Below are 11,546 nucleotides of genomic sequence, written 5' to 3'. Positions count from 1 at the left end.
GGGGGGGGGGGGGGGGGGGGGGCCATGATGCAGTTTACTTGGCATCTGAAAATACATTTCCTCAATGGTATTTTGAATCTGAAAAGAGCTTCATTGAGTGAGAAGTAGTGGAGCTCAGCAGACAGTTTAAGTTTCACTTTCACTTTCACCAGAGAGCCTGCAGGAGTCATGTGCAGGGTGTGTGAGGAGGGGGTGCGCTCGGCCATGAGGAAGTTCAGCTTAAAGACACGTCCCAGGGGCGTTTCTGGTCCCCACCTGTCGTTTTGCTCCTCAGCATGGCTTCCTAAAAACACTGCAGGATTTTTCAAACATGCATGAATGAATCAAAGCAAGGCTTTGGGCATGTTTTTATGAGAGTGTAACATTATAACATGATATAAAACTCAAAAAAGTTGATTTTACATGATATTGCCCCTTTAAATAAATATGTTTTCTTTCATAAATGGCGGCACTTGAAGCTCCTTTCATCAGCATTTTAGATCATTTGAACAGCTCTTAACATGGTAGCCACTTTATTATTTCCATCTTGTTTGCCTCCGTTGGGAACCTTCAAAGCAAAGACCTAAACCTGCAGTCTGTTATTCTTACAAAACTTTTCTATGAAAACTAATTTATTTTATTTTTTTAGAGACAAACAAGTAGATTAGTAAACTTTTTTTTCCTTACGACCCAGCTGTGTTCTGTTTGGTCAGATCCACGGTCGCTGCGTCTGCAAACACAACACCGAAGGCCTGAACTGCGAGCGCTGCAAAGATTTCTTCAGAGACTCTCCCTGGAGGCCGGCGGAGGCGGAGGATCCTCACACCTGCAGAGGTGCACTTCACGTGCACTCTTACACGTGCACAAAATGTCTTTGAGTCATTGTTTTAAATTTGCTTCTGGAGAYGTTTTTAAAATGCACTACCTGACCAAAACACCACCAAAAAAAGAAAAGGTCACACACACTAACATTTCATTGGATTACCTTTGATTATGGTGCACATTCACTGTGGTCTTGTTTCGATAAGCTTCTGCAATATCACAAGTTTTATTTCCATCCAGTGTTGCATTAATGTTTCACCAAGATCTTGCATTGATGATGGTAGAGTCTGACCTTCTCCAGCACATCCCAAAGATTCTCAGTGGAGCCAATCCATGTGTGAAAATGATGTCTCATGCTCCCTGAACCACTCTTTCACAATAAGAGCCCCATGAATCCTGGCATTGTCATCTTGGAATATGCCCTWACCAWCAGGGAAGAAACAATCCATTGATGGACTAACCCAGTCATTCAGTATATTCAGGTCAGCTGACCTCTTTCTTTGAGCACAAACTGTTGCTGAACCTAGACCTGACCAACTGCAGCCACCCCACATCATAGCACTGCACCCCACAGGCTTGTACAGTAGGCGTCACTTCACCTGCCTCTCTTCTTACCCTGATGCGCTAGAACAGGGTAAATCTGGACTGAGACCACATGACTTTGTTTCATGGCTCCAGAGTCCAAAMTTTATGCTCGCWAGCAAATTGAAGTTTTCTTTCCAGTTAGCCAGTGACTTAGCTCTTCTCAAACAGACATCTCCTCAACGACACACAGGATGYGTCTTTCCACGTGGTTGCTTAAGAAATGAGAAGCACCTCATTGCACCAGTTGGGGTTAAATAACTTGTTGCCAGCTGAAAGATAATCGCCTCTGCAGTAATTATCTAATAGGAAGCCTGTATCTATTTGTTTAATTAAATCCAGGTGACAACTTTTATTTTTTTGGCCAGGCAGTGTATGATTTTGTTTTCACTTTTCTGCCCGTTACTGTCCGTCTTTGTCCAGAGTGTAACTGCAACGAGCACTCCAACCAGTGTCACTTTGACATGGCGGTGTATTTGGCAACGGGCAACGCCAGCGGAGGAGTTTGCGACAGCTGTCAGCACAACACGATAGGACGCAACTGTGAGATGTGCCGACCGTTCTACTACCAAGACCCCAACAGGGACGTAAAGGACCCGCATGTTTGTGTTGGTGAGTCCGTTCACGGCCACAGGCATCGGGTATCTTATTCTTTCAGATTTTTTTCTCCTTTTCGTTTATGTTCTTCATCTCTTCACTTCTTGGTTTTTCTCGGCCCAAGGCAGAAAACCTGATTGTTATAATTTAGGACCAGTTATTTGTCTCATTTTTGCTCGTGTAACTTTACACTTAAAAAAAACGAAACAATGTTTGTCTTGATTCCTGCAGCGCTCTTTGTTGTGGACAAAAGCAATCATCAGATCTGCAGCTGAATATCTTTTRGAAGCGTGACTCTGTTCCACACAAAAATAACTAACTCTGGGTTTATGTGTGTGTGCAGCCTGTGATTGTGACCCAGTGGGCTCACTGGAGGGTGGTGTCTGTGACAGCCACACTGACCCAGACATGGGGATGATCAGCGGTCAGTGTCGCTGCAAAGTAAATGTAAAAGGCGTGCGCTGCGACAGCTGCAAGACGGGTTATTACGGACTCAGCCAGATCGATCCACTCGGCTGCCAGCGTACGTATCTGTGCCTGTTTGTCTTTTTATCTGGGATGAAAACTGTATTTCTCTCTTCTCCGTCAGTTTACTTCTGCGTCTTTCTGCATCAGCTTGCAACTGTGATCCCCGTGGAATCATCATGATGGACGCTCCGTGTGATCAGATCAGCGGAGACTGCTCCTGTAAACGATATGTGACGGGTCGCCACTGCAACCAGTGTCTGGTTAGAAACAACTTTTAGCCTCGTTTTTGTACCAAAGCTGCTGCAGCTGAACTTCCAGATCTGCTTTAACTTGTGTTTTACCCTCTCGACTGAGGGTTCTTTTATTTATTTTTTATTCAAGGATAAATACCTTAAATGTGTCATTGTTCATCCTGGCTTTAAAAACTGCTTTCCTTCCCTGTAGCCTGAATACTGGGGGCTCAGTAATGACCTGGGGGGCTGCAGACCATGTGACTGTGACTTTGGTGGAGCCTACAACAACAGGTAAAGACCCAGTGAGTTTTAAAAATAAACAAGTCAGAAGTCGATGCCAATCGTCACCATTCAGTAGTGATCAACTGTTAGCAGTTTTGTTGGAATCATCACAGGCCCTCATTATTTAAATCATCACATACGGTGAACAGACAAGGGATCATGTCAAACTACTACACACTGAGCCGGTGTCCCTTATGATGCACACAAAATTGGTTCAGATCGGATCATGTATGTGTGTCTTAGGTTGTATTCAGACCTGATAATTTGCTCCGCTTTAAACGAACCAGAGTTCGTTTCCAGCGTTGGTCCGGACCTTTTTTGCAGGTGTGAATACACTCATGYGAACTCTGGTGCGGGTCAAACAACCGGACCGAGACCTGCTTTTTGAGGTGGTCTCGGTCCGCTTCCAAACTCTGGTGCGGTTCACTTCAGTTCTCTTCTGGTGTGAATACAGACCGGACTCTAACCGAACCAACTGCATTAAACATGCACCTTTTTGGACTTCACAGGCCACCGTTGTTGAGCTAAATAAACTGAAATCATACCTGTTTCGTCGTCTCCTGTTAGCAGCTCTGCTGCCGGCATGTTGTGGGTCAGAACACGCAGAGCACCTCTTCTCCTTTGGGTTATGAGACACATTTACTGATGCCGCTCCAAAATTAGAATGTCATCACAGAACCACCATTAAATTAGCTGCTTCTGTCATTTTAAATGCTATTGCAGTTGTACTATCAGCAAAAATGTGCGCATCAGAACCGCAGCATGCAGGACTTCCTTGTTTTCTTCTGGATCTGTGGCTCAGTCCCGCCCCCATCCTTTTTTATCCAATGGGAGCAATGATCGTCACACCCGTGGCTTTGTTTACAAGTTTATAGTTCATTTGCAAAAAAGCACAATGTGAATGCAAACCGCACCAAACGAAAAATAAAATAAAGTCCATTTTTGGTCCGGACCAAACAATTGTACCAAAGGACTTTCCTGGTCTGAATACACCCTTAGAGCCAACTGTATGTCAACGTTGTGATGTCTAATTAGGCCACGCCCCCCAAAATTGGACTTCATTCCCTTAATTGGATGGATTAGGATCAACCATAGCAAATTGCTTGCTGATTGGCTGAAATATGTGACCCATCATATCGAAATGAGAATTAAGTCAAATTTGGTCAAAATGACCTAGTTACATTTTCAGATTCTTGGCTTTAAAAGCTACATTTTGATACCTGGATCATTCTGATATCATAATTAGATCCATATATATGACTTAATTTGTCTTATTGGTTACAATAATACAGTCAAATTTGGTCAAAATGACCTAGTTACATTTTCAGATTCTTGGCTTTAAAAGCTACATTTTGATACCTGGATTATTCTGATATCATAATTAGATCCATATATATGACTTAATTTGTCTTGTTGGTTACAATAATACATAAATATTTGGTCTGAATCCTAATTTATGTCATTTTAATGAGGAATTTTTATGTCCTTATAAAGAGGAAACCTCAAAATATTTGAATATTGAGATTTTCCAGCTGAAAATAAACAAAACTTTGCTAGCTCGCAGGGAAAATCTCAAAATTTTAGGGCGTTTTTCCTCAAAATCATTTTGTTTTTGTTGTAACTGCTCAAAAAAGTGCTTCAAAATTTTGTTTTATGATTATATTTCAGGCAGTTCATTCAAATGATACATTGATAAGGCTTTTATTCATTATATTTTGACAAAATGCAATTTTTGTTAACATTTTAGTCAAAATACTATATCTGCCTATTTCTCCTTATACCACNCAATAATACATAAATATTTGGTCTGAATTCTAGAATTTTTGATGTCCTTATAAAGAGGAAACCTCAAATTAAATTTGAAGGTTGAGATTTCCCAGCTAAGAAGAAATAAAACTTTGCTAAATCACAGAGAAAATCTCAAAATTTTAAGGCATTTTTCCTCAAAATCAGGTTTTTTGTTGCTACTGCTCAAAACAGTGCTTCAAAATTTTGTTTTATGATTATATTTCAGACAGTTCATTCAAATGATACATTGATAAGGCGTTTATTCATTATATTTTGACAAAATGCAATTTTTGTTAACATTTTAGTCAAAACACTATATTTGACTATTTCTCCATATACCAGTTTTGGACTTAATCCTTGTTTCGATGTGATGGGTCATATATGTGGAACTTAAAGCCAAACGTATGTCAACGGCGTGATGTCTGATTTCGCCACACTGCCATGACCACGCCTTTCATCCAAATGTCTTTGTGTTTGAAAGCAGGTGAGATCAAGTTCTTATCTGTGCTCTGACACASTTTGTTGCTGATTAGTTCAAGAGGGTTGAAGATGGAGTTTTCCAAACAAAAAAAGTCACTTCCTGTTGTCAGGGTGCGGTGCTTTGATGATGATATGAGCACATGGTATGGTCAGGCATGCAACTTGGATGACTCGTCTCAAGTTTGGTGTATTTTAGTCTTTTAATGTGCAAGTTACAGCTTTCTGAAATTGTAATGGAYGGATAGATGGATGGAGAGTCTCGGGGATGGGTGGCGCAAACACTCCAGGAAGGAAAGCCTATTTTCCTCCACTCCTCTTACTCAGAGCTTTAAATTAAGCTCATTTTCTGCTAAGAAGAGACAGTTTTGGACAAAACAAGCATGTGATGTTTTGCACAATCCATTTTGTACTAAATGTATTAACACTCAGAGTCTGTGTTGTGAAATTTATCATAGCTCTATAACTGTAAAATCRACTGAGTTATCACCAGTTTTACCATTTGGTGGCCATCTTGCACTGAGTTGATGCACATTATTTTTGAGAGAGTTTCATTTCAAACTGTCTATTGATTCATGAGATATTTTGCTAACAGACAGGCAACATTGACGCTAATAGTTATAGTTAAACCTCTAAGGTCTTTAAAATGTTTTTTTTCCCTCCGATACACCAGGTGCATGATGGATAGTGGGCAGTGTGACTGCAGGAGRCATTTAATTGGTCGACAGTGCTCAGAGGTGCAGCCTGGGTATTTCTGCGCTCCTCTGGACTTCTACAGGTACGAGGCTGAAGATGCCACAGGACTCCCCCCCAGTGACCCCTCCCTGCCGGTGAGCTCAGCAGCATGATTTATACTTCAGCTCATCATAATGTTACAGGAAACAAACATTTTCAGCCACTTTAAGATCCTTTTATACTAAATGAGTTTCTTATTGGATAAAAGCTGTTTTGACCTCCTGAGGTCATGGAATGCACCACTGTTATTATCCTCTCTTTCAAATTAATTGCTCTGACATTTATACCTAATCAAAGCTCATTTTTAGAAACAACTTGAACTTCAGGCTGATTGCAGGTTTGATCCAGTTATATGGATTTAGACGTAAGACAAACCCCACAGGTGGTTTCAGCAGAAACACACTCAAAAGTTCTCTTTTCTGTTGATCCAGTCATTTTCACCAAGTATTTGTAAGAAATATTTTTCTATTTCAACCTTGCTGCAGAGAGCCTCAACTATCAGTAACATGTATCAAACTCAAGGCCATCCGGGGCCCACCAATGAGGCAGTACTCCCACCAAAAATATGAATAAGATCATTTTTTCTTAATGTAATTAAGATTACAATTTTAAATCAGTTCTTCTATAGAACCTCCTTGATTCTAAAGTATCCTAAAGTCTGCAAAATTCACTGAGTAAAATCTACACTTTGCTACATTTTTGCTGGCTACCTTTTCTGCAGCCCAGATGTACTGGGAAGTGGAAAATTCCCRCTTACAAGTCGTAAATCAAAACTGCAACTATGCAGGAAATACCACATAGAGCTCAGTTAGTGTTTATTAGCGGGGCTCAGAAACATTAATTTTTTTAATTTACTGTTAATTTACTRTTATTTCCTGTTATTTAACCAGGCAGGTCCCATTGAGGTCAGCCCTTTTTGGACATTTATTAAAGATCTCTTGTTGTTTTTGACCCTTAAAGACCTTTATTGTATTTGTAAAGCTACTCAAAGTAAACGTCATGAAAAAAGCCGATGCTAAAAAGAGGTAGTCACTGTGACGGATTACTCTTTTTTTCTATCGTCTGTTTTACATTCTTTTCAACCTTTCTTCTTCATTCATCTTTCTTCTTTACACTCCAGCGTTTGTATCCTTCGTGTAGGCCTTGAGGCAAGCTCCGACAGCCCACACTAACATCCCTGCAGGAATGTGAGGGAAACTTGACTTCAGTGACTTTGGAATGTTTTGAGAAACGGCGGCAGCGGTGCACATAGTGCGATGAAATGTTTTTGACGCGTGACGTTTTAACGTCGTGACATGTCCTGTTGAACTGCTCCTGGAAACTTTTTTTTTACATATCCTCAAGTATGCCTTTTTGATGGCTTCAAAGAGCCTGTGAACTCCTTTATTCTGGCAATAATCTAGATCAGAGGTGCCCAAAGTGGGGCCCGTGGGCCAAATTTGGCCCGCCAAGCCATCTGATTTGGCCCACTAGCAGTTATCCTGGTTACTAGATTGTAATCTCCTGTTTTATGTAGAAATACTATTTGCACTTAGTCTTTTCAAACATTGGTCCAACTATAGGTACAAGGAGCTCTAGTCAGATAAACTTAACTCATGGTGCTCACTTTTTCTTTGAACTATATTAAGATTAAACTTAAAATACAAGTAACTTCAAGAGACCTTTATATTAGATTTAAGTTCATTTCTAGATTTGCACACCTTAAAAGACCCCATATACTCAAATTTTAAATTATGRAAAGTCCCATGAACCTTTGCTGCCTGAGCAAACGTTGAATTTTCTCCATGTCCATGGGCTAGAAAAAAAATGTGGGCAACWGCACTGGCTGCGGCTTAATCATAAAAATACAACTTTCCTTGAAATATTTGCATTTCGTGTATTATATTACTGCATTTGGCCCACCCCCCTCAGATTGATTTTGATTTTGGCCCTTTCAGAGAAAATGTTTGGGCACCCCTGATCTAGATTCTGTTCTCTTTTAAAGGTTTAGAAGTTCTCAACAAGATTACAAGTCTTGTTTTAGGAGAAGTAGAGTATTTATTTATGATATGCAGCCAATAAATGTGTTTTTATTTGTCCTCCTCAGGGTAAAGTTCGTCCTCAGGCAGCAGACGACTGCATTCAGCATCTCAATAACCAGGCGAGGAGGCACCGGAGACACCGGCGCATTTCAAGCTCGCAGCAGTATCAGTCAGCCCTGAGACGCATCCGTCAGCTCCAGCAAACGGTACGATACCGATGAAACACTGATTCTTATTTCAGGAGTGCCAAAGCACGGAGAATTTAAACAGTGAGTCAGAACAATTATGTCTTGAGATTCCAGGAGAACAAAAACAACGTTGAGGGAATTTTTACTATTGTTTATTTTTAGCTCCTAACTGCTTCAGGTAGTCGCGAAAAAACTAATTACTGTATTTATTAAGAATTTATTTCATGTGTTTAAATTACATCTAGATAAAATGCTAAACTATATAGATTATTTTTCAGTTAAAATACAAACTTTAGCTAAAAAGTCAGGGGATTGCAAACAATGACGTTTCTACTTTATTATCACCCACTTCGGATGTTATCATCCATTAAATGGACATTATTAGCCGTTATCAGTCCCATAGAATGGCTTCAGACTGTCAGCTGGTTAGTATGAGGCAAAAAGTCACTAAGGTTAGTTTTAGAGAAAATGACATGGCCTACGATAAAGTAGACCGGACTCCGGTGGTAGCAGATTGTTGCATTCCAACGTATATGGCACTGGTAACCCATTRGGGGACACTGTCGGGACAGCCTGAAGCCATTCTATGGGACTGATAACCACTAATAAYGTCCATTTAATGGACTGATAACATCCGAACCGGCTGTTATTATTGCCTGTGTCCATGAAAGGTGGGATAACATGTATGTGTGTGTGTTTGTCTATCTGTTCTCAAAGTATCTTGTGAGCTACCAGACCGATTTTAACAAGACTTTCACAAAGCTAATTATTGGATGCAGTGGTTGCACTAATCTAAATGTTRGTTGCACTAGCCCTAAAGTCCTAATCCAGATATTTAGATCCTCTAATTGTAAAACACTAACACACTGAATAAATTCAGCAGAAGCCAATTCTAAAGCACTAAATCAACCCAGTCAACCCATTTGTTCATAACATGCATAAAAAGTGCTGAAATCGCCCTATACTGAAGTTTCTCAAATCAAATATGTGTTTCACAAATCACACACTTGATTTAAACAGTCAGTGTAGAATAATCTGGTCCAGGTTTGAAGTGTCTAGATGTTTTAGTTTTTAAACTAAAGTATAAAAACTATGTAAAGAGGCTCACTGAAAATAAAGGTGGAATCGCCCTTGAGACATTGAAAACTTCAGTTTTTTTCTGATAAATTCGAGTAATTTTTCTTGTAAATGTCTGACTTTATAATGTCAGAAAATATTTACATGTAGTTAAAATATTGAACATTTTTGCCTTTAATCGTGGAAATCTCAGATTTTGTTCTCGCAAATTTATGCAGACATTTTTCCATAAGAGAATCCTATTTTTTCTTTAAAGTTTCTTAAAATAATCTCAGAAATTCTGAGTCAATAGCCACGTTTCCATCAAAGTTTTTTTAATGTGCATTTTGAAGTATCGCATTAGAAAAGGTGGAAGGAAACGGCATGATTCGAAAAAACTTCCTCTAATTCGCAAAAAAAGTTGATACGCTCGATTGACGTAGTTTTAGAGTTTTTCGACAAAGAGTTCATGCACAAAAGGAGAGATGGAAACACATTTGCCGAATAAGTTATGATGAAGCAAACATTTACCTCACATGTTGTTCAGCTGTTCCTGCTGTCTGTCTGGTTCCAGACCAGTACCAGAGCGACGACAGCCGTGACTGCAGCTGGAGGACCCTCCTCCCGCTGTCGGCGTTTTCTCAGATATTCCAGTAACGTGAAAAAATTGCATTTCTTTCTCTACGTCTCCAGACAGCATGGAACATCACCAAAACTAGTTGATATGACAATAATTACAACTTTCCTGATAGTACCAACGTATTTCTGATAACTTCTCTCCATTGTCCTGAGATCCCTGTGAGTTTTCAACTTCTACTTCCTGTTTACTACAGCCATGAGTCTGACGTAATGCCTAGTTGATTCGCTTCAAGCCAGTTGATGGAAACACCTCTGAGTCGCATTTCTTCTTTTTTTTTTTCCGTTTGGTGAACTTTTAATAATTCATTCAAAATTCAAATTAAAATTGGATGGAAACACGTCTGTTGACATTTAAAGACCTCAGTTAGTGCTTCTAAATTTAGCACATAAATTTGGCAAGTGCTAATCCACTAATGGATGAAAAAATGAGCATAAACCCTAAAGTTCTAACAGGAAATTAGTTACCATATTAGTGCATTAGTGCTTTAGTGCATTGGTGCTTTAGTGCGTTAGTGCTTTAGGGAACTTTGCCCACCACTGATTGGATGYATATCTACAACTGATTAACTTTTGAAATTGATCTCAGCTGAACCAATGATAGGAAACCTAAAAATGCTTATAAATGTGTCATTTTTATGAGCTCAGATTTGATGTGGTAGTAGCTGACAGTTGTTCTGACAGATCACACAAGCTGTTCATTTTAAAACTCTTTAGGCAGCGGGTGTAACTGCTTTCCTTAAAGTAAAGCTACTTTCATAATAAGYTCGAGTTTATAACATAATTATTCTGTATATACGTGTGATAATACTGTGAGATCAAATCTTTTTTTTTTACAAAAGATACTTTATGTCAAACTTAAGAAATGTTGTTGTTGGTGCTGTTTCTCAGCCGGATGTGACGACTGTAAATAGGGAGCACACTCCCGGCCACATCGTGACGTGGACTGGACCCGGGTTTGCTCGGGTCAAAGACAGCGCCGGCTTGGTGTTTACTATCGACAACATCCCCTACGCCATGGAGTACGACATCATGATCCGCTATGAACCTGAGGTAAAAATCACATAAATAAAAGAGAAAATCCTACGTGTTTAGTTGTGTCACTGCAGACGTGTTTTCATGCAGTCCACAGAAGACTGGGAGGCGGTTGTTAGCATCACCTCCGTTCAGCTGCCTTCAAGTACCCGATGTGGAAACCTCCTACCGACTGAGCAGCTCTTCACTGAAACCCTGCTGCACCACAACAGGTAGCAGCTCTTGGCTCTGTGTTTGCATGGAAATGAATGTGTGCAAGTGTAAAGAGAGACTTTGCAAACCATATGTTTGTKCACGTCAGGCTTTGTTCAACTACACCAGATAGCTGAGGGGAAAAAATTGCACCATTGTTGTCWCTGAGACTTGCCTCGGCTCGTTTGTGCTGTGAGTCAGGTGGGCAAACAAAATGAAAAAAAGACTTCAGTAGAGTCAGGTACAGGAATGAAGTAACCTTCTTTACAGTGTTAAAAATGTAGAATTTACTGAGAGCAAACAGAAAGAAGAACAATCTGATTGAAAGGCTATGATRCATAAAATTTTGTGCACAAAGACAAAATGTTTTTGTTTCTATTTGGTTTATAAAGCCAAATGTATGTTGTGTGGAGAGCCGTTTCATTCGAAACACAATAAATAAATAAATAAATAAA

The 11,546-nt window shown here is 39.8% G+C and overlaps 1 protein-coding gene across 1 annotated transcript in view; it reads left to right on the top strand.

The window, feature by feature from the left end:
- lamb2l (laminin, beta 2-like) overlaps positions 1-11,546 on the top strand; it is a gene marked incomplete in the record, with an annotated part of 76,721 nt that overhangs the window by 42,232 nt on the left and 22,943 nt on the right. Inside the window, 9 exon segments of the mRNA XM_014016281.1 lie at positions 693-813; positions 1,807-1,995; positions 2,324-2,503; positions 2,596-2,708; positions 2,893-2,972; positions 5,902-6,058; positions 8,050-8,190; positions 10,756-10,917; positions 10,990-11,111. Coding sequence (XP_013871735.1) covers positions 693-813; positions 1,807-1,995; positions 2,324-2,503; positions 2,596-2,708; positions 2,893-2,972; positions 5,902-6,058; positions 8,050-8,190; positions 10,756-10,917; positions 10,990-11,111 — 1,265 coding nt within the window.

This window comes from Austrofundulus limnaeus, unplaced genomic scaffold (genome assembly GCF_001266775.1).
Source record: "Austrofundulus limnaeus strain Quisiro unplaced genomic scaffold, Austrofundulus_limnaeus-1.0 Scaffold142, whole genome shotgun sequence".
Taxonomy (NCBI): Eukaryota; Metazoa; Chordata; class Actinopteri; order Cyprinodontiformes; family Rivulidae; genus Austrofundulus; species Austrofundulus limnaeus.
This window is presented reverse-complemented; position numbering and strand designations above follow the sequence as displayed.